Raw genomic sequence first — 24,369 nt, 5'->3', positions numbered from 1 at the left:
ATAAACACTCAACAAACACTTGCCGAATGACTCATTTCTTGGTTCTCACCATCATTTAGTTTTAAAGTAACAAACATTCTAAACAGTAACAATTCCCTCAGAACATGCCAACATAATAATTTCTAAAACAATGCTACTTATTTCCTTCAAATACCGACCATTTAAAGGAGACAGAGAAAACACTCAGAAACACATTCCCTCCCACAGAACGGCCAACTACTTACTTATATCTTCATCTTCTTGCTGAGCGTCATTAACAGCCATATAAACCATCTTTTCCCTGGGAACACGAATACTGTTGTTTGGATCAAGTAGTTCAACTCCATGATCATTCTCAGGTTCACTTTCCACGATGTCTACAGTTCCACCTATCAAGGAAAACAGCAGCTCCAATAATTTATTTTAAAATTTCATTTCCACTTCTTCCTTTTTTTAAACATATTTTTCAGTTACTATGTTAAAATTATTTTATCTTCAGAAAAAACTTCACATCTTCTCAATCTAAATAACCCAAAAACAATTAGGCTGAAGCACTGATCAGGATGTGTAAGATGCTAAGGCTAGCAGTGGTGGCACACGTCTTTAATTCCAGCACTTAGGAGGCAGATCTCGAGTTCGAGGCCAGCCTGGTCTACAAATACAAACTGAGTTCCAGGATAGCCAGAGCTGTTACACAGAGAAACCCTGTCTCAAAAACAACAACAAAAAGATGCTAAGGCTTCCCTCTCACCTAAGTCATCTTCTCCAGGGTCAGCTTTAAAAATGTACACCTTGATGACTTCAGGGCAAGTGCCATCCACTTTACAAGGATCAATTTCAGGTTCCGTGTCCATGGTCAGTCCAGATGAACCATCATGTTCTATTTTGCCAGCATCATCCACTAAACAAGGAGAAAAATACATCTCAAGTAATAATAGAAAATGCTTAAATAGAAAGTTACTATTTTTGAGAGTCCTCTTAACAGTCTCTTTAACTTGATTCACATAAAATTGGGTGATTTTAACCTAGACAAGTAGAAGGTTCAATAAACACACTTCTAGAGACTTTTAAAACTGAAATCAGATACTAAAACCAGATTAGTCACAGAAATATGCCTGGTAGCATAGAAACTCTAAGTAAAAGGATATATTTAGCCTTTGCTAAACCACAAGTACAAGCACTCCTACATTTAAAATAATCTTTGAATATCTCAGGCAAAGACCTTTAAATAATATTCTAGTAGTAAAATAAAAAAGCATGGTCCTCATATGAATATTTTGTGAGCACTCCTTCATGGTTACTATTCTTGAATATCATTTGATGTGATCTATTTTCATCAGAATAATGCACTTAAAAATAAAGAAAGCCACAAAGCTACACAGAGAAACCCTGTCTAAAAAGAAAGAGAGAGAGAGAAAGAGAGAGAGAGAGAGAGAGAGAGAGAGAGAGAGAGAGAGAGAGAGAGAGAGAACGGAAGAAAAAGGAAGAAAAAGGAAGAGGAAGGAAGGAAGGAAGGAAGGAAGGAAGGAAGGAAGGAAGGAAGGAAGGAAGGAAGGAAGGAAGGAAGAAAGACTGCCAGAAAAGTATACTTCAATGAGATGGGGAATACAAATTCTAATTCAATCTGCTTAAAATTTACAAATGCTGGCTGGATGGCACATGCCTTTTAATATCAACACTCAGGAGTCAAAGACAGGCAGATCTCTGAGTTAGAGGCCAACTTAATTCTACATGGGAGACCTTGCCCCAAAAAGTCAAAAAACAAACAAAACAACAACAAACAAAAAAACCTTACAACACATATCTTATATGTAAGTAATACATATCTACAACTTTAACTTGTGACTTTAAGTCAAGGTCCTTGGTGGTAAGTAAATACAACAATATATAAATTCAAACAAACTCTGAAATGTGCATTCGTCCTCTTTTAAAGACAAAAAGAAGGGCCATATGGAAAATGGAAGAGAAACAAAGAGGGAAGAAAGTAGCAAAGTGTTTTAGAGCAAACACTCCAGTTTTGTTTTTTGTTTGTGGGTTTTGTTGTTGTTGTTGTTTTGTTTTGTTTTGAGACAGGGTCTCTGTGTCATAGCCCTGGCTGGCCTCAAACTCTGCCTCCTGAGTGCTAGGATCAAAGGTGTGTACCACCACTGCCCGGCCAAACACTACAGTTTTAAAAAGCTTTATAGAAGTCACCAAAGTAATCAATGTTGTGTATGATTTGGAAAATAAAACACAAGAAAAATTCTAGATTTGAATAAGGACCAAAAATGTAATTGCTATGTAAGCATCCTTATAGCACACATTATTTCGGGGCATCCCCAGCAACACAGAAAGTGTGGTAAAGGTTAATGAGAACTCAGCACCTAGAACAATTTCTCAGAAAAATTAGATTCATTAATGTTAAGTCTATTAAAGAAACATGCCAATGTTTTTTCTGCTCTAAGCTCAACTAGTCATATGTGGCTCAGCTTGCCACAAGCAGAGGGAAACAGGTCCAAGGACTAAAAAGAGAAGCCCCAATGCCCCCAGCAAGCCTTTTCCTTTCTCCTTTTAGTTCTCTTTCTGGTGTCTTCCCACATATATTTGCTTTCCTTCTGGCTAGACATTTATGCTTTAATCACTTCATCAAACAGTGAATTGTAATTACATATTAAGGCTTTACATTAGATATTGGGAGTTACCCATACAACAAAGTAAGACTGCACTCCAGAGAGAGCAGACAGATGATTATTTTAAATGCAGAAACAATAAATGTAACTACCATTTATTGACTAGTACTACTTAATACTTCCAGCAACCCTGTGAAGAACAGTACAGTACTGTTGACATTGTACAACAGCAAATGGAAGTCTACAAAGGTGGACTTATTTGTAATTACACGGAATTTAAATCTCAAGCCACACAAGTCCTGGTCCAAGTTTGTTAACTTTTAGTCTCTAGAGTAGGAGATAGATATATTGGTAAAAGCAACTACATTACATGAAAAACTAGAGAATAGTATAACTATTTAAAGAGGCTTTTTTGGTCACCACAAATGAGATTTACATATGTGTGACTCTTTAAGCAGCTAGTACCGCAACAAAGGCTAGATGGTGGTGGTTCTGATCACTGTAACATTTTAAATTCTGGATCATCTCTTCTGTAGTTTACAACTAATATTAAACCAAGGCAGAACTCATATTGTGATGTCAAAAAGTTCTGTCATGCTCTCTCTCCATCAGGTTAAAAAACTGCATTTACCTAAGCAAAATTCTTGTAAAGAACATAAAGATGGGCCAGTATTTCAAAACCAACAGTAAAAAGCAAGAATTGGGCCAACAAGATCGCTATGCATTTAAAGGTACTTGCCACCAAGCCTGAAGATCTGAATGACCTGTAAAACAAACATCATAGAACAAAAGAACTTACTCCCTAAAGTTGTCCTCTGATTTCCACATGTGTGCCATAGTATGTGCTTACCCAAGCACATACATAGATACATACACACAGCAAGAAAAATTTCAAAAAGCAAAAAAATAATGACAATTTGTCAACCTGATTTTGACTTATCAAGAATTAAAACAATTTCTTTGATCTTTAAAAAATGATCTATTTATTTATTTAATTTTGTGTGCACTGTGTTTTGTCTGCATGTGTGTCTGTTGGATCCCCTGAAACTGGAGTTACAGACAGCTGTGAGCTGCCATGTGGGTCCTGAGAATTGAACCTGGGTCTTCTAGAAGAGCAGCCAGTGCCCTTAACTGCTGAACCATCTCTCCGGCCCTGACCATTCAAATTCTAAATAAATCACAGCAAAGAACTACTGGCAAACGGCTTTTGTAAACTATTCCAATCTGTCATTTACAACAATAATTACAATAATTATAAAATTTAATCATTCAAATGCAAAGTGCCATGGATCTCAAACCATTCATAGGACACTGAAAGCAAACATTTTAGTGTTTGTTTTGGTAGTGCTGGGGATCAAACCCAGGGCTTTGTGAAGGATAGGCAAGTGGTCTACTACTAAACTACACATTCTCTCTCAATCATTTTAGTCTACTTCTGACACTCAGGACATTATTAAATAGCAAATTATATTTTAATATACACCCAGCTTCAAAACCAAACATTTCACTTAAAAATATACTTGTTGGAAGACAAATACATGCTTGTAATCCCAGCATTCAGAAATAAAAGGCAAGAGGACTGTTGCAAATTCAAGGCCAGCTCAGGGGTGGTGGCACATACCTTTAGTCTCAGTACTCTGGAGGCAGAGGCAGGGGGAATCTCTTGAGTTTGAAGTCAGCCTGGTCTACAAAGTGAGGTCCGGGACAGCCAGGGCAATATAGTGAGACCCTGTCTCAAAAACAACTAAAATATGTTTATGTATATCTGATTTGTTGGTAGATTATTTTACTTTTCCTTGTATAATTTAAAGTAACTGAACATGAAGGTCGCTTATGGAGAAAAGGCAAATGTCTGTTTACTCACATTACAAGGATACGAAAGCTAAGCTCTCTAATGCAATCTTTCATAGTAAGTTCATATAGAACACAAAAGAGGATTAATATCCAAACTGATAGTGTCTCACTGTATACTAACAGGTTCTATGTAGACAAAGGATATCTCACTCAGGCTAACAGAAAAAAAAGGGGCAGTTACTTCATTCAGGTAAAGGACAAACTATGGACACAGGCACAGAGATAAGAAATGGTATGAAATGACTGGCATGAAGTGTGTCATGAGGCATGGTGAAGAACACAGCCAACTGCTAAACTGCAGTCAGATCACTAAGGGCCTCCTGACCTGGCAGAGAGGCTCAGACTTGATCCGAGAAAGCTGACGTTTCTCAATCGGGTCAGACATCAAAATTTCTTGGGGAACTTGAGGTGGGGGCAAGTCCCTAGCCAAGCAATTCTACATAATCCAAATGTAGGAGATGGGACCTAGAAAGTAAGAAAAAGAGAGAGACTGATTTAGGGGGGCCCTAAAGTCCTAACCCTGACCAGAGGCATGAGAGCATCTGCTATAAGTGATGGGAGATCTTTAAGCAATGATGAATCAATCATATGCCCATTTGCTATACCATCATGTTGGCCTTGAAAAAGCAGATAGGCTGAAATGGATCAAGACACAAAGCAGGGAGAACACTTATGAGTCTGGCAGGTGACAAGCAACAAGGCCTTCAATAAGAACAATAGTAGGAATGAGGAAGAGAGCTGGGTTGGACATCTATTTAGGGATGAGTAGGACTTGGGAATCTGGCTAGTACCTCACCTCGAGAAAAATGTAACAAAGGAACCAAGTCAGGGGTTTGATTCTGAGTGGGTAAGAATGGAAGGGAAAGGGGGAAAAGGAAGGAATAAACAGGTCTCACTCTGTAGCCCGGCCTGGTATGGAATTCATGCTAGAGCTCAAGCTGGCCTTGAATTTGAAGCATCCCTCCTGCCTCAGCCTCAAAAATACTGACATTAAAAGTCTGTGTTGGGCTATCAAGATGGCTCAGCAGGTAAAAGTGCCTGCCACCAAGTCTGATGACCCGATTTTGATTACTGGGCTGTACAGAACCAACTCGTGCAAATGTCCTCATATTGTGATTGACACATGTCATGAGGCACACACACACACATATAGAGAAAGTGAAAGAAAGAGAGAAATATAATTTCAAAAATCAACAAAAGCATGTGCCAACACACTCAGAAGTGAATGGTTAATTACTTTAAAATCATAATAATTTAAATATTCTCATAATCTAGATAACTGAACCAATTGTCATTTTCAAATTTCAAACAGAGGTTAGCACCAGAAGGATACCAATCTCACCAATCTATGTGGAAGAATCTAGAATACATATGGATTATCATCGGAGTACTTATTTTTAAACACTTCAAGTTTGGTTGAAGTTGGCCTAAACTTAGAGCAAAGTCTGACAAACTGATCCTAAGCCAGGCACTAATCCTAGCACTCAGAAAGCTGAAGCTACACAATGCAAATTCCAGTCTCAAAAATCAAAAGCAAAGTCGGGACAGTTAGGGCTATATAAAGAAATCCTGTCTCAAAAAAACTCAAGTCAAAAGCAAAACAACAAAAACTGGGTTGGAGAAACGGCCCAGTAGTCAGGAGCAACTGTGGCTCTTCCACAAGACAGGAGTTTAATTCCCAGCACTTTCGGTAGCTCACAAACTGCCTGTAACTCCAGCTCCAGAAGATCAATACCTTCTTCTAACCTCCTAGGGCACACATGTGACACACACACATAGACACACAGACATACACACACAAAACAAAAACCAAAACAAACCAACACCTGATTCTAACTGGTACAACAAAGTCAAATGTCCTTCTGTGTAAACTTGCTGTTTGCACACGTTTATCAGTCAGTATCCTTATAAAACCTCCAATGACTGAAAATCTAGCCATCTTTGAACATGCAAAGTGTCATACCCTTATCTATAATTCAGGGTTGAAAAACCCTTTTGCTTTCATAAATATGTAGGAAAACATATTTCAAATACACTGACTTCCCTGAAAACAGAGCCATTCTATCTATTATTATACAAAAGTAGAATTCACCTTCAGATTTTCACCTTGAGACCTTACCCCACCTACTCAACCCGTGAAATTATTCTGAATATAAAATATTATAGAAGAGATTTTTAAAAGAACACTTTGATGGTCCTGTTAAGTACTCAGAATTTTACCGTAATTTTAAAGTTACTATTAAAATGAATTTCTAAAAACAAAGAAAGTGCCAATAAATTGAGTCATCATATGTATGATTTCTGTATAAGCGCCTTCTTCTGCACATATGAAGAACTAGTACTTTAGAATAAGGTTTCTCCAAAACAGAAGTGCATATTTTTTTAAATTAAAATTACTTCTAATAATAACTACCATTTGCATTGCATTTTGCTATTTCCTTCATGTTTCCATGTAAGTTTCTGACTTCTTTTTCCAAATAAAGAAACAAAGGCTCTGAGAATGTGTGTAACATGGTTCAAGTCAGTTAGAGAGGGAAAGATTGGGAAGTGCAAGGACACACCTGTCTTTAGAACCCAGGCCTTCATTTTCATCTCCTGGTTTTTAAAGAAAGATATTTAGTGTCCAAAACTCAGTATTAAAAAAAAAATTATCAGGGGCTGGAGAGATGACTCAGAGGTTAAGAGCACCGACTGTTCTTCCAGAGGTCCTGAGTTCAATTCCCAGCACCCACATGGTGGCTCACAACCATCTGTAATGAGATTTGATGCCCTCTTCTGTATACATAATAAATAAATCAATCTTTAAAAAAAATTATCAATAATCCCAAACCACCCAGGAATTCTCCCACTCAGAAGGTAGAAGCAGGAAAATTCCTCTGAGTTCAAGGCCAGCCTGGTCTACAGAGTGAGTTCCAAGATAGCCAGGGCTACATGGAGAAACTCTGTCTCAAAAAAATAAATAAATAAGTTAAACTAGCAAAAGCTTCAAAAGTCATCTTCACATCTTGCCCAGCATTTGACCTAAAAACTTAAGTAAGCCGGGCGGTGGTGGCACACATCTTTAATCCCAGCCCTCGGGAGACAGAGCCAAATGGATCTCTGTGAGTTCGAGGCCAGCCTGGTCTACAGAGTGAGTTCCAGGACAGGCTCTGAAGCTACACAGACAAACCCTGTCTTGAAAGACAAAACAAAACAAAAAACAAACAAAACAAAACTGATGTGAAATTCTGGAGTACAATCTCATTGTAATAACAGAGCTACAGTAAATATAAGCACATTTTACACAGCTCCAAGGAAGTTCAGTAAACCATATGAAGACTGAAAACTAGGAAATGATTGCTTGAAGTGACAGTAGGTACTATGGCATCTAAACTTACATTATACTCAAGTCATTAATCCATTAACTTATTTTGGATGTCTAATTGGGAATGCCTACACAATAGTATTCTTCCCTCCCTCTCTGTGAGAGTGTGCATGTATGTGCATGCATATGCATGCATGTGTATGCATTTTTTTATAGACACACAACTTAAGACCAGCTCTACCTATGAAATTTACCTACACAATTTTGGATGGAGGAAAAGAAAAACTTCTGAACAAGCTTTAAAAATGAAGTTTTCAAGCCGGGCGGTGGTGGCACACGCCTTTAATCCCAGCACTCGGGAGGAAGAGGCAGGCGGATCTCTGTGAGTTCGAGGCCGGCCTGGGTTACAGAGTGAGCTCCAGGAAAGGCGCAAAGCTACACAGAGAAACCCGGTCTCAAAAAACCAAAAAAAAAAAAAACAAAAAAAAAAAAATGAAGTTTTCAGGTGACTGTAATTAATAACAATGTTCTGTATACTTGAAAAATCACTAAAATAGATTTTAAGTTTTATCAACATAAAAAAATAAATATGTAAAGTAATGCACATTTATTGTTCAATGTAACCATTCCACACAGGTCCTCTATCCAGTTACAACAAAAATCTTTGCCAGTCTTAAAGGTTTGAAATTAAAATACAGCTTTATGAACTAGCTTTGCTGGAAGGTAGAAACCAAAAAAACACTAGCAATTTCCCAACACATTACAAACCATTAAGTACAATAGTTTAATTCCAAAGGTAATAAAGTGGATTATTTAATATGATCTTAACTTTGGAAAAAAGAGATGAGGGTGGGGAGGGGAGAAAAAGTTCAAAAATGTCTGTACAATAGAGAACATTGTGTCCTCTATCTCTAAACCTAATTTTAAAACAACCTAACTACTTCATTATGGCAAACTAGGATAATAACATGAGAATATACACCTGTTTAAATGCACCTTTGCTTTCTTTGAACTTCTTTTAACAGGAATGAAATAAATATCCCATTAAAATATATTTATTATATATAAAACATATTAAAGTATGCCAAAATATACTAAAAAAGTTTACTTCTGTTCATATTTACTTTTTCAGGACCATTAAAACTGACTTAAATTGGAACCCCTGGTATCTCAAAGAAAGATAAATATAAATAAGATTTTTTTTTAAAGTCTGAATTCTGCAACACTACACTTGGTATGCTGGTGTCAATCATTACTAAATCTATCTCTATATATTTAAATGAGTCTACTAGAGAGGTGAACTTTCTAAAAAAGCAATAAAGGCAAAAGGCTGGTGTGCAGTTAAGCTTTACTCCTTAGAAAGCAAGAGGGTGAAAGCCAGAAGGGCAGGAAGCAGAGAGAAGCCAGAGTGCTGCCGCCTTCACAGTCTGGGACAAAGCCAACAACTTCCTCTAGCCTTGGTGCTGGGTTGTCTAGTCTTATTATAGGCTGGCATTAGTATTTAAAAACTACATTTTGGGCTAAGATGGCTTAATGGGCAAAGGCTGCCACCAAGGCCGACAATCGTGTTCCATTCTCGGAACCTACACAGTAGGAAAGAACAAACATCCACAAGATGTCCTCTGACCTCTACACATGCACCATGGCACAAGCACACATATATGTATGTATACACACAAAGAAATTAAAATGCAATTTTAAAAGTGAAATAAAGGGGCAGAGAGATGGCTCAGCAGTTAGGAGCACTTGCTGCTCCTGCAAAGAATCCAGGTTCAGTTCCCAGCACACTAACAATCACCCATAGCTCCAGTTCCAGGAAACTGATACCCTCTTCTAACTGCAGTATCCACTTGATGCATTATGTACATGCAGACAAAACACTCATAAACTAAAAATAAATCTAAAACTTTTAGAATAAAATTAAAAACACCATTTTTATACTATAAATTTAAGTATCTTTACTCTTCACTGGCTGCTCAATTTAGTTCCATCTATATTAAACATTCATCTAAGCCTCTTACCCTGACCCATCCCCATCAGACCCAAGCTTTTCAATCCTTTTTCCCCCCCAACCTCGTGTTTATTCTGTATTGGTAGAGGAAGCTGCTTCACAGGGAAAACAGCTATGACATTCAGATAGTCCTCTAACCTTCTGTCTCTAGAGAGCGTCCTCATTCTTCCTAACATTTTATGCCCCTGCCTAGGACACAAGAGCCATCCAGTATGACCCTAAACATCAGTCCCTTCCTCTTCTCTGCATCTATTAGCCTGCCTTTCTCTCTTGTCAGAGTGGCCCTGTCCAGTCATGTGTCCCTGGACCATAAGCATGTCCAACACACATTCACCCTTTCACCAGCCAGCAAAAGCCGTACTACTGCTTCCTGTCCCATGACTAACCACAATGGCTTACACAAAGTTTCACCCTAATACCACTTTCACTGATGTATCAACCCATTAAAGTTCAACTTCTTCCATCTCCTATCCACTCACCCATGTTTTATTGAAACTAATCTAAACACCAACAATGTCCTAATTGCCCAACAAGACCCTTTCTTCTCAGGGACTGACACTTTTAAAGAATCCTCTATACCTTCAATAGTGTTGAAAAGACCTTCAAAGTCTGTCACTGTGTCTTCTGAAAACCTCCAGTTTTCATTTAATTCTTCTCCTTTTTCTGATGAGACTGTCTCACCTTATAGCCTAAGCTAACTTCAAATGTCTATGTCATTTATACCCCAAATATCCATACTTGACCCATTCCCAAGTTAACACACAAAGTAATAGGTTTTCGTTATGGCATTTTCATACATGTGTTATACTGTTACTTAATCCACCCTCATGACCCACTATTGCTGGCTGCCTTCCTCTCCCCATGTGTGCTTCCATGCCATATGTAGTCCATTATTTCCCTCCCTTCCCCCCCTTCTTTTAAGAGTTCTTCCTTGGGGCTAGAGAGAACAGTCTTGGAACTAGCTGTCTTGGAACTCGCTCTGTAGACCAGACTGGCCTTGAACTCACAGAGATCTGCCTGCCCCTGCCTGCCCCAGTGCTGAAATTAAAAGCATGAGGCGCCACCACCACCAGGCTTTTGTTTTGTTTTTGAGACAGGTCTTGCTGGCCCTAGAACTCAATCTTCCTAAGTGCTGGGGTTACAGAACTACACCGCCACACCCAACTTGAGGTATTTTTCTCACACACGAACCACTTGAACTACTGTCTATCACTAGTCTCTTGTTCACTATTCTTACTCTCTACTGCTACAAGGATTATCTTCCAAAATCAATCCAACTGGAAATAAGTTACATCACATATTCCTCTGCAGACCAGCAAAAACCAGGGAAATACTGCTGTGTGTTGGTTAGAATATAGAAAAATAGATAACCTCATAAAGTTCATAGGAGGAATTATATTAAGCAAAACATTTGGAGGCAATGTAACAAAATTTATAACTATACATACTCTTTTCTAAATTTCTATTTTATTATTGTGCATGTCCGTGGAGCACATGTGTGGAAGAGAAAATTTTTGCTCCCTCTAGGAACAATGGCTTTCTCTACTTTACATATTTAGGAATTTTTAATAATTGGACCACCTATAGCAATGGCAAACACACAAGTCCCATAAATACCTGCTGAATGAATGCTTTTTCTTCCTTTTTACAGACGATTTATTTCAAAAGTTCTATCAGAACTTATTGAGACAGTACCTTACTGTGCAGCCTAGGCTTAAGAAACCCTCTTTCCTCAGCCTCCTGACAGCTGAGATTACAGGTATGCACACACCACCCCTGGGTTCCAATACCTCAATAACTTCTAAGAGATTTTCTATAAAATACTGGTGCATCCTATTATATAGTATACTAATTTCATACATGAAAACAATTAGGCAAGTTTATAAATAGTATATGAGTCTATTTAACTCAATTTAGTGCTGTAAGGAGTTAAAAATTGATACTGGGTTAGACCTGTGGTCTATGCAACCTAGAATTTCCTATCTGAAAGTAGTACCAAGAAATACAATGTTATAAGAAGAAAGAGCTGTTCTCCCAGATGCCAACTTAAAACACTTGGAGGTTTATCCCCACACCACCTTAGTTTGCCTCCGTGCTCTAATCATCAGGCTTGAAATTCTGTTTCACTACTACACACTTTACCATTCTGTTCCACAAACAGTATTTGACATACAATTCAAATACATAAAGATTACTGTACATCCAAGAACATAAGTTCATACTCCAGGTTTTCTCTGTCCAGTGGTTTGTTTCCTGTACCTATAAGCATACAAGAATATAAGTAGTTTGGTCATGCATTTTCCCAAAGTTGTGTGAGGAGGGTTCCTCATGCTAAAAGAGGCCTAAATTACATCCTTCATGATTCTGCAAAGTTACAGACTGTCTTTCCATAACTGAAGAAACCACCTCTTTCTATTACACCTTTTTTTGTTTGTTTGTTTTTCAAGACAAGATTTCTGTGTAGCTTTTTTTTTTTTTTGGAGCCTGTCCTGGAACTCACTCTGTAGACCAGGCTGGACTCGAACTCACAGAGATCCATCTGCCTCTGTCTTCCAAGTGCTGGAATTAAAGGTGTGCACCACCACTGCCCAGCCTATCATACCTTTATATAGAAACAAGTCAACAATTTTACTTTACACAATTTTCAGATACCTTACAAACTCCAAACTAAAACTCATTTTACAGAGATTTACTTTGTTTTGTTTTGTTTGAGACAGGGTCTCACTATGTAGCCTTAGTTGTCCTAGAACTCACTATATAGATCAGGCTGGCTTCAAACTCATAGAGATCCGCCTGCCTCTGCTTCCCAAGTGCTGAGACTGAAGGTGTGCACCACCACACCTGGATAAGGCATTTTTATACATTTAATTTCAATGACCATTTGTTAAGAAAGTTCCACCCCTGGCTTAAGTTAGAAAGGCTTCACCTCTGACAAACACTATACCCCAAGACTTACAGGAAATCATAAGGTAGTCCTCACAGTTGTTTTTGTCATCATCTTGTTGGCCCACGGGGATCCCATTGGCATCTATGACTGCTTCAGAGGCACAGTCTGCTACCAACACTTCTTCTGAAACAACATCGGCGGCCAGAGGATCAGTGACGATTTCTGCTTCTACTACACCATCATGAACCACGTGTTCAACGTGAGCAACGTCAGACACATGTATAGATTCACTTGTCAAGACATGTTCAGGCATAGCTATTGAGGCTGAAGTAATTTCAGAAGCTAAGACATCATCTGGAACTGTGCAGTGTGTTAAAGAAACCTCTTCAGTTACATCTGAGTCCAGCACTTGCTCTGGGATGATAACTGTTTCGGATACATCTGCTTCGTCCATGATATCTGGACACTGGACATCTTCTATAACAACGTCCTCAATAACATCTTGAATCACAACCGAGTCTGGGTCGTCAGGAACAAAGTTATGCACGGTTATGTCTGAATCCACAACATCGGACACAAAAACCGTTTCTTGTACTTCCACAACAATCTGATCACCATCCATGTGTGTAGCACCAGCTCCTGAAAAGTAAACCAACTCATAAATAAGGGTGGTGGGCAAATAAAATGACCCCTATAAACCCATATATTTGAATGTTTAGTAACCAGGGACTGGAACTATTTGGGGAAAGTTTAGGAGGTGGGGACTTGTTGGAAGAGGTGTGTCACTGTCGGTGGGCTTTGAGGTTTCAAAAGCCCATGCTAGGCCCAGTCTGTCTCTCCCTCCCTCCCAATCAGGATGTAGCTCTGGAGCTGTCAGCTACTTCTCCAGCCATGCTCCCCACAGTGGGAACAGACTAAACCTCTGAAACTGTAAACAAGCCCCCAATTAAATGCTTTCTCTTCTAACAGTTGCCTTGGTCATGGTGTCTCTTCACAGCAATACAACAGTGGCTAATAAGTAAATAAAAATGTGAATTTCAAGACTAAATGAATATTTCAACTAGCAAAATTATTATTCAATTTCTCCCAAGATATACTAGCTCATCAGTTTTCTCAAACACTTAGATTTTTTTGAATCCTATGCTTTGAAAAAAAAATCTCTTTTTAAATAATATTAAAAATATACTTTTTAGGATACTCTTAAGTACTCATCCCAAATCAATAGATAAGGAAAAACTATTGATAATAATACAACTGAGACAAAAAACTTCATGACAGTAAATTTGTAGGCACATTAAAACACATTCAGTTATTATAACTAAGTACAGGTGGTAAATCAGTCTTTTTTTATTATGTGTTTCTCAAGTATTTTCCTTCTTGTTCTCCCTTTCCTAAATTGTATTTTTCCTTTTGCATCTGTCACAAGAATTTCTTTTTTCCACTTCCTTCACATCCTTCTCCTTTGTGTTCTGGCTCCACCACCATTCCCCACCTCTGACTATGGAACTGGAAAATCCAACCTCTATTCTAGAACATGAAAGGATCAGGGCATAAAGGAGAAGAAGACAGAAGAGAATCTGGTTGAGGATCTGTCTCTGTGGATAGGAAACAGAAGGAGCAGGGGGATAAACGTAGGTAGTAGAAGGAACCTACTGGAGACTTCAGAGTCCTGGACTCTATCTAGCCTTCTCCCTGGGGTCACTCCTCACACTACAGGAAACTCTGCTAGAGTCCATTTTAGTTAAAGGAGTGATAGGAGATGAATCAATTTTTGCCCAGAGATTAAATGACTTAGCTGAGATCACAGTTTGCACAGCATATGGTGCTCAGTAAATATTGCTCTCAACAAATGCTGCAAATGGAACAATTATACATCCTTATGAGAAATACAAAATAAAATAAAACAAATCCAGTATCTTGGCTGCCAGTCCAGAGAAAAGAAAAGAAAGTTCTGTAAGTTTTGAGTATATAAAAAAAAAAAATGTCTTCAGTAGATCAGTGATTCTGCTTGTTTCTCAAAGCTAAATCTAAGCAGGTACCTAATTCAATCACTGTACCTCTGGACAAACAAAAACAAAAAAAAAGTGTATCTGTCAACAACAACAACAACAACATAATCAAGGCCAAAGAATTTTAAAAATGACAACAAGTCTTAAAGTCAGTTAATATCCACCATAATGACTTCTACAAATAGCAAAGAGTAGGTTTACTTTAATTCATATAATTTCTATAAAAGGCTTTATGCTCATTATTTTCAAAAATTTCAACATTATCATGAAGCTATACAACAGCAATATCCATCTGGCAGGCAGCAAGATTGAACCATTTAGTGGCACAGGCATGGTTTACAAAATGTTACTCACAGATGAGGGTTAGACACTTAATAGTTTTGTGACCTTGGGCTAGTCATTTAACCTCTGCATTTCAGTTTCCTCATCAGAAAATGAAAGTATTTGCCATGCATACTTCACAGATCGGCATGATAAAATGGGAATCTATGGCAAGTGTTCTGCAAAACTGTAAGGAGAGGTTTCCTTATTATCCTGACATGAAAATGGAGGCCCTGGCAGAATAAGTGACTTGCTAAGATGAACGAACACCGGAAGTGTTAATGAGGACTGAACTGAAAGTCTTCCACCCTACCACTCAGTACACTAGCTAGCTTTCCTTGTCACACTGTGTTTAGTATCTTTTTTCAAGAACTATAATTATACTTCATGTTTAGTAAAGAAAGAATTATAAACTATGCATTTATCATTATCAAAATGAAATCACCAAACTTGAAAGACCATCCTATGAAAAATGTATGCCCTTTTCTACGAAGTATGTAACTTTCTGATAGAGTTATTTAATATACTACAACCTGGGGTGGGTTTTGTTGTTGTTTGTTTTGGTTTTGAGACAGGGTTTCTCTGTGTAGTTTTGAAGCCTATCCTGGATCTCGCTCTGTAGACCAGGCTGGCCTCGAACTCACAGAGATCCGCCTGGCTCTGCCTCCCAGTGCTGGGATTTAAGGCATGAGCCACCACCACCCGGCCAACCTGATCATTTAAAGGCCAATAGGAAATTAGTTAACACTTTATTATAATGATAGTTCAGCTAGTGTGATATAAAACCATTTTATGTCCTAAAACCTAGTATACCCACTTCAATGTTAAAAACTACAGAAAGCCTTCTGTACTTTGGAGAGTGAAGCAAGACTGTCTTTCTGACAAGGCTCTTCGTGGGAATCTGTGAGGAGGTGAGGCTGTGAAAGTAGGACAGTGTTAGGGACACAGAGACCCTTGGTTTATACTTTATCTGTTGGGTGATAGAGAACAAATGTATCTGATCATCTACATGTTGTGCTAAATATTCTGACTAGTGAGCTGGACTAAAACACTGACGAAGGCTGAGACAAGAGACTATGTGGCAGGAATCATGTGCAACAGATGTAATTAAGGAGCATTTGTTTTAGAGACAAGGAACAGAACTCAGTGTGATAACTGAGCAAGATGATGGGAAGTAAAGAAACTACTAAGAGTTTGATACCGCTGTGTCAGAGACCAAATATTCCTTATTTAAAATGCTTGAGACCAAGTCAGGCCACAAAAGTGGCACACACATGTAGTCCCAGAACTCAGGAAGCTGAGGCAGGATAGAGAATTCAAGACCAGCTTAGGTTTTTCAAAAACTAAAACCAAATGCTTGAGAACAGAGGTATTTAGCATATCAGACTTTTCATCTTTTACAATATTCACATATTTCGGACTATTACTTTAACTAGGCAAAGATGTGTTACATTTGTTTATGCTGCATTTGTTTAATAATGTAAAGATGTGTTGCTTTGCCTGCCTAAGGCACCTGATTGTTCTAATAAAAAGCTGAACAGCCAATAGCTAGGCAGTGGAGGGATAGGCAGGGCTGGCAGGCAGAGAGAATATGTAGGAGGAGGAATCTAGGCTGTGTGAGGGAGGAGATCAAGGGAGAAAAAGAGGGAGATGCCGGGCAGCCAGCCAGGCAGCTGCCAGAAAGACAGACAAGGAGGAAGCAGGAAAATAGGACATACAGAATGAAAGAAAGGTAAAAAGCCCCAAGGTAAAACATAGATGAAGAGAAACAGGTTAAATTAAGTTATAAGAGCTAGTGGGACAAGTATAAGATAAGGCTGAGCATTCATAAACTAATAAGTCTCCATGTCATGATTTGAGAGCTGGTTGGTGGCCCAGAGAAAGCCTGTTACATCACATATATCTGTATCATGAAATTCATTTCTTTTATATGCACCATACATATACAGCCTACAAGTCACTCTTCACAGTACTTTTCATATGCACGTGTTTTCACTTCAACCCATGCCGTGAAGTGAGGTGTGGAAATGTTCTTTCTACTGTGGAGTCATGTCAGCACTCCTAAGTTTGGAGATTTGAAGCATTTGGGATTTTCACATTAAGGCTATTCAACTTGTACTGACAAGAATATTAAAGTCTCTGTCTCGAAGAACAAAAAAAAAAAAAAAAACCCAACCAAACAACAAAGAGTATTAAAGTCGGTTATGAGGAAGCCAATTTTTTTGGGAAGGGGGATAATAAAGTATTCACTTTCCCATTTGTAGATTCTGAAATCCAAGAGTGACTAACATTGTGAGAGTTTAGCAAATGGGCCCTAACAAACTCCCAATTTGGTAGACAGAGTACAATCCTGGGCTGGAGAGATGGCTCAGAGGTTAAGAGCATTGGCTGCTCTTCCAGAGGTCCTGAGTTCAATTCCCAGCACCCACATGGTGCCTCACAACCATCTGTAATGAGATCTGGTACCCTCTTCTGGTGTGCAGGTATACATACAAACAGAACACTGTATACATAAATAAATCTTAAAAAAAAAAAAGAGTACAATCCAGGTCATTATACCTGTTGCATCAAAAAATGAGTTTGGCGCCTGTGGTTGTAATTCAAGTCCATCTTCATCCATGGCCTTTAATTCTCATCAGCCACAACTCCTAAATCAAGGGGAAAAGTGAAGCCAGTATTAGTTTTGGTATCCTTTTTTTTTAATGTCACATTTTCATTTCTGAAGCACTCAAGTTATATGACAGATGAACATCTATCTAATATATAAACATATAAATCAAAAGGATCACCTTTACTCAAGCTCATTATAAATTGAGATACATGCCAGGTACACACCTATAATCCCAGCATTTGGGAGGCTGAAGCAGGAGACTCACAAGTTCAAGACCAACCTGGACTACATAAGAGGGTTCCAAATCGGTCTCAGTTACAGAGTTAAGACCCTGTCTAGTGAGGCCCTGTCTCAAATAAAACTAAATTCATCGCCCGTCAGTGGTGGCGCACGCCTTTAATCCCAGCACTCTGGAGGCAGAGGGAGGCAGATTTCTGAGTTTGAGACCAGCCCTGTCTACAAAGCGAGTTCCAAGACAGCCAGGGCTACACAGAGAAAAACCCTGTCTTGAATACAAAAAATTATTTATTTATCTTATGTGTATTCGTGTATGCATGTATATATGAGTACAACAACATGCATGCCTCACGCTGTTGGCTAGAAGAGGGTGCCAGTTCCCCCTAGAAGTAGAGTTCTAAATGGTTATAAGCTACCACATGTGTTCAGGATTCGAACCTGGGTCCTCTGGAAAAGCAGCCAATGATTTTTTGTTTTTCACTGTAGACAAGACTGGCCTCAAAACCAAAGACCCACCTGCCTTTGCCTCCCAAGTGATGGGATTAAAGGCATGCATCACCAATTGCCTGGCAACTAATTTTCTTAAGATTCAACTAAAATTCATTCTGTAATTTATCGTGGGAAATTTTGGCACAATTTTGGCACTGCTTCTCTAAACTTATATGCTCTCTCTTTCAACCACTATACTGAACAATCATAGAACCCCAAAGTACATTAATTATAGTAAACATAACTGTGGTAAGCACATTATGGAATTCTGTTATACAGTGAATTTTCTTTCCTTTTTTTTTTTTGGTTTTTGGTTTTTAGACACAGGGTTTCTCTGTGTAACAACCCTGGCTGTCCTGGAACTCAGAGATCTGCCTTAAAGGAATGTACCACCACCTTTTTACCCCCCTGGTTTGTGCAATTTAAATTTTCAGTGTATTTAAGCCTTTTGGCCATTAGCACTAGCTTTGGAATGGGTTTTTTTTTTTAAGTTCATTTTTGAGCACAATAATATCAAATTCCTACTCTCAAAAATCTGAAACCATGGGCAAGAACAAGTGAGTATCTCCTCCACTCATTCTTCTCTCACTCACTCTGCCTGCTTCCATCTCTCAGTCTAGGCTGCTAGGACAAAGGAACTGAGGAAAGTCATTTTCCCACTTTGGCTTAGACTAGTGAAGTAAAGCCTACAAACAAAAGGAATCAAGGGAATGCCCTGCAAAAGTAGATGAAGGGGAAAGAGGGAGCTTCCCAACTGATTTTTGGATCCTGAGCCCAGAATTTCCTGAGGCCCTACTTTATCCTGCCTTGGGATTTTGCAAGGCATCCCAATGACCCTAATTCTATCTCATCTACTTCAGAAAAAGAAATCTTAACATATCAAGTAATGTATTACCAAATACTATTTGATTACTATCTCAAAAGCTCAGACATCAAAGATTTTACTTGCCTATGTTCTAAGTTCTGCACAAACCTCCTCATTGGTTTCCCTATCTCTACTTTCTCACTTTTACTTTTTAATTCAAAATAAATGGAGCTATTAGATTAGAATCATCTTTCTTTGGCCTCTAATTTGCTTTCTTAGTAAATACTATATGCTTATGAAAACAAAAATAGTCATTTCTCTAAGCACCATTCCTGTTTAAACAAAGTTGAAGCTCATATTATCTTTTTTTTCCCCTGAGACAGGGTTTCTCTGTGTAGTTTTGGTGCCTGTCCTGGAGCTCGCTCTGTAGACCAGGCTGGCCTCGAACTCACAGAGATCCACCTGCCTCTGCCTCCCAAGTGCTGGGATTAAAAGGCATGCGCCATCGCTGCCCGGCAAAGCTCATACGATCTTAAATTATAACTCCAAACCACCTTTCTGTCATTATCTCTCCCACTCTTCTCCCAAGTACCTCCCAGCACCACACAGGCACACACACTTCAATAAACAAAAACGGCAGAACATCTCAACCCTGGCCTGGTACACTTGGGCACATCAGTAATTCTAGTATTCAGAGACAGAGACAGGAGGACTGCCAAATTCTAATCCAACCTGGCTTCACAGCAAGACTATTAGAAATATAAATAAAGCCGGTGGTGGTGGCGGTGGCGGCGCACGCCGGTAGGATTTGCTGAAGGAGGCGGAGGCAGGAGGATCACGAGTTCGAGGCCAGCCTGGGCTACACATTAAAAGTTTTTGAGAGAAAGAAGAAAAAAAAAGAAATATAAATATAAATATAAATATAAATATAAATAAAAAGATCTCATTTCTGTTGTGTTCTTTCCCTGCAAATGTCCTCCCCTATAACTCCAACATACACACAAAACCCTGAAAATGTATTCTCCCTCCTCAGAATTTCCAGAGAATGTTATCTTAGTGTACTTGTTAACTATGGCTATTTTTATGTCTTATTTTTTCTTCATGTTCATATGTGCAGGTGGGCCTCTGTGTGCATACAGAGGTCAGAGGTTGACCCTGGGAGTCTTCCTTGATTGTTCTCCATCTTGTTTTGCTTTTTAAATCACTTTTTTTGGTTCCCCTATGGCTTTTTTCCAAAGATCCTTCATGTATTTACCCCCAGCTCCCTCTTCCCCCATCTCCAGTTAAAGCTCCCATTTTCAGCCTCTCCGCTGTCTATTTTCCTGGCTTCTATGGTTACTTTAGGTTATACACGGAAACCTAGATACAATTCTAGGGTCCCTAAATAAGAGCAAACTTCCACCTTATTTTTTGACACAGGGTTTCTTATTGAAACCTTACTGATTTGGCTATTAAGCTCCAGTGTCTCTACCTCACCCCAGATTTTATGTAGGGGCTGAAGATCCAAACTCAGGCCGTCATGCTTGTATAAGAGTCATTTACCAAGAGAGCAAAGCCCCTATATGTCTTATGTTTATACGCTAAATTCCATAAAGAAATCTAAGAAACCCAAAACATAACAAGTGTTTTTTCAGTGTGCCAGCGATGGTTCTATTCATTTCCAAGAAATAGCTATGTTTTGTGTTAAAAACTATTTGAAATTAAAACAAATGATGGCTAGATTAATAAACAAAAAATTGTTCAGCCATGAAAAACAAAGTGTACATGCTATAAGCTGTCACCACCCACTCCCTACCAGAATCACCTCTGGCTAGAATTCTTTCCCCTTTTTAAAAATGCAATTATGAAGTGATAAAGTCAACCTTCTAAGCATAATGAAATATTACATGAAACTAAGCCAACTAAGGCAACAAAAGGGATACGGTAAGGTTCTTAAGTCCCACATCCCTCAAATCTCCCTACCTAAGACTAATTCCTATTGACTCTAAACATTCTCAACTTGTAATCCAACTACTTTGTCCAGCTTTTCTCTTTCTTGGCTTTTCGATTAGACCCTGACAGATCATCAGTCCCACTGCTTCTGAAGTTCACTCCTGCCTGCTTTCTCAAAGTGCCATCCTAACTCTCTTCTGTCCCTTTGCTCCACAGCTAGCTCTCCTGACTCCCTCACCACATTACAACAGAAAAGCCTGCCCAGTCTGGTACACTTCACTATTTTCTCTTACTGGTTTCTCTCTCCTCCCCTGGTCTCAAGAACCATTTGCACAGACCACCAAAATCTACGTACTCAAAGCAGAACCTTACGCCTCCACCAGACCAACAACTCTTCTTCGGGCCACTCTCCCCTCTTCCTTCTTTCCCACTCACAGTCAGTCCAGGGTGCCAGATCTTGTCAACTACTTCTCCACAGGACTTCTCAGCAACCCATCCCAGTTCTTATGATCTCCAGTCTTATTGTTGTCTCTCAGCTTCATACTTCCTGATCCCTGAGGCATGAAAATAGCCTCTCAAGTGGCCTTGCTCTTTTCTGCCACTCCCATAACAAATGACTGGGGAGCTCAGCACAAGCAGGAGCTGGTGCCAAGTTCTGAGGCATTCCTGCTATCTGTGGGAGACTAATCCTCCTACCACTGCTTTGATCATGGCACTCCCCTGGGCTCAGAATACTTCAGCAGCCCCCCAACATTCAGAAGCTCTACAATATGAACCCAACATGCAGGAGAGAATTCTTTGCTGTTATTCTCATCTTTTTATCATATACATATTCTATATATTTTATCATATAACATATTCTAGCAAACATGGAAGAGGGCCATTACAAAACTCAAACAGGTTTGGAAAAAAACACATTTTGTACTTACAAGCAGAAATGACTATACCTAGGGCTTTTCAACCCCTCTCACAATCAAAATGAAAGTGTGTTGTTAGGAAATGACTTAGAAAAACTCTCGGGAGTGTGATCAAGTAAGGGTGAGTGAAAAGGGTGGGCCACCAATGACATAGGTTTCTCTGTGGAAGTGTCTGCGTGCTGGAGAGCAGGAACCAATCCCCAAAAGTAGCCAAACACACAGAATGGTTCAAAGCACCAAGATGAAATCCAAATGAACAAAGAACCAAACTATCACTACTTTTCTCAAACACCCTCAAAACACCTCTGAGACTCACCCCAATGGGGAAAAATATCCCCTCCTGGTACACAAGTCATGATTCTGAAAGAATTCACGATGGAAAAATGAAATTTTAAGGGAAGTATTCAACTGGGTGAAATCCACACAATTCCCCCAAGCTGCTTTCCTTCCGATCTTTAAAATGGAGCAATAAACACCTCCACCAAGTCAATAGGAACAGCACTGGCATTTTCTCTCTTAAATTAGAAATTTGGGAGAATTTACTTGTTTTACAGTTCTTTAATTCCCTTTTGGGGAGGTGGGGAGATAGAGAGGGAGACAGGGTCTTGCAATGCAGTCCATGCTGGCCTCAAATGCATGACAATCCAGCTGTGTTCTATTTCTGTGTATACGTCTTTGACTATTCTCTTAGGCAAATTAACAGGATGCATATATATATATATATATACATATATATATATATATATATATGGTTAATATACCCATACAAAAATTACCTTTTTGGTTGTGGTCCCCCACAACTTTAATGTAATAAAATGTATGGCTGACTACAATCTTTTCTGTCACACTCAGAGAACTAATTTGTATTACATATGGTAGATGAAATGGTTCAAACTTCACAAACAGTAACAAAAGCAAACCTGTCCAAAAATTTTCTCAGCAATCAGAAATGGTAAAAATTTACAGCTATTAAAACCTAAATAACATCTTCCCTCCAAAGTTAGATTTCTTTCCCAATTTTTTACCACACTGTTCATTAGCAGCCATTTTTCCAGTCTCAAATCCAGAGTCGTATTTCATTTCTCTTAGGTTAACCCTCAAAGTCAGTTCTTTTTTATTTTTATTTTTTGGGACAGAGTCTTACTGGGTAGCCTTGGCTGTCCTGAACCATTAGACCAGGCTGTCCTCAAACTCAGAGATCCTCCTGCCTCTGTTTCCCAAGTGCTGGGATTAAATTAACTGCTATATGCCCACCTAAAGTCAGGTAGTCTTAAATCCCATCAGTTTTTATTTATTTCCACTGCTATTATTCTACCAAGCTCTTTTCAACTCACACGTACACCCAGTGGGCCCTTCTTAAACAAAGGACATGTCTGGTTTGGGTACTCCACGTTTCCAGGGCCCTGGACACAGAGCAGGTGCTCTACCAGAGCTGACTCTCAGGCCTCTTTTGCCCTTTTGGAAGCCATTTCACTAAGTTGCTCAAGCTAGCCTTGAACTTCCTCTACATGCCAGGCAGACATTGAACTTTCTATTCCCCTGCCTCAGTCTTCCTACTAGCTGGGATTACATGTCTATGCCATAAAGTCTGGCTAAAGTCTTGCATGTTGGCTAGTTTCTTGTTTTTTTCTCACACATTGCTAATGCATTTTTTTCAGAACTAGAGATTAATTCTAGACCTAGTACATGGCCTAGCTCTAGCAGGCAGCTCCTTCCATTTTCTCTATTTAGTCTTCTTTTTGTTTTTAGTGTAGGGTCTCAGTGAAGGCTGGCTTGTAAATCATACAGCCCCAGGCTGGCCTCAAACTCCTGCGTCACTCTACTAGCTTCTCTATTGACTCTTATTACAATTTCTATTACAGGATAAGTACTCCTCCTCCATCTGTCCTCTGTTATCACTTTAACGTTCCTCATATTTGCTTTTGAATTATGTATTTATGTGTGTGGGTATGTGCATGTGAGTGCAGGAACCCAGAGGCCAGAAGGTGTGGGAGCTTCTGGAGCTGAAGTTACAGGCGCTAGTCATCTGCTCCTCTATAAGTACTATGTGCTCTTAACCACTGAGCCATCTCTCCAACCCCAAACTTTCCTCTTGTACTAACTTTTCTATACTAGCTAACTTGATAGTCACAAGTAAGATGCTTTGTTTTGTTTTGTTTTTGCGACAAGGTCTCTCTCTTATGTTGGCCCTGGCTGTCCTGGCAGGCCTTGGATCTAGAGCTCCACCTGCCTCCGCTGGGATTAAAGGAGTACACCACCACACCTAGCAAGAGAGCCTATTTTAAGTTCCTAAATAAACTGGGGTGCTTAGTGGTTAATTTTTTTCCCCCATAGCAATCTTCTAAATTTTTTTGGTGGACAAAATGTCTTCCCAGATATTTCTAAGATCCCAATGTTTATGCTA

The 24,369-nt window shown here is 39.0% G+C and overlaps 1 protein-coding gene across 10 annotated transcripts in view; it reads right to left on the bottom strand.

The window, feature by feature from the left end:
- Positions 1–24,369, bottom strand: part of Zfx (zinc finger protein X-linked) — a 75,989-nt gene that overhangs the window by 7,364 nt on the left and 44,256 nt on the right. For 8 of the 10 annotated variants that reach the window (XM_076561966.1, XM_076561967.1, XM_076561968.1 and 5 more), the window contains 4 exons: positions 17,534–17,622; positions 12,714–13,283; positions 731–880; positions 225–368 (listed from right to left, as the gene is read on the bottom strand). In XM_076561966.1, the coding sequence (XP_076418081.1) occupies positions 225–368; positions 731–880; positions 12,714–13,283; positions 17,534–17,594 (925 nt within the window). In that variant the 5' untranslated portion in view covers positions 17,595–17,622. The remainder of the gene's footprint in view (positions 1–224; positions 369–730; positions 881–12,713; positions 13,284–17,533; positions 17,623–24,369) is intronic. The other 2 variants (XM_076561970.1, XM_076561969.1) reach the window with 1 other exon arrangement.

The sequence above is a fragment of the Peromyscus maniculatus genome, chromosome X (genome assembly GCF_049852395.1).
Source record: "Peromyscus maniculatus bairdii isolate BWxNUB_F1_BW_parent chromosome X, HU_Pman_BW_mat_3.1, whole genome shotgun sequence".
Classification (NCBI taxonomy): Eukaryota; Metazoa; Chordata; class Mammalia; order Rodentia; family Cricetidae; genus Peromyscus; species Peromyscus maniculatus.
The sequence above is the reverse complement of the archived record's forward strand: the minus strand, read 5'-3'. Positions and strand labels throughout refer to the sequence as shown.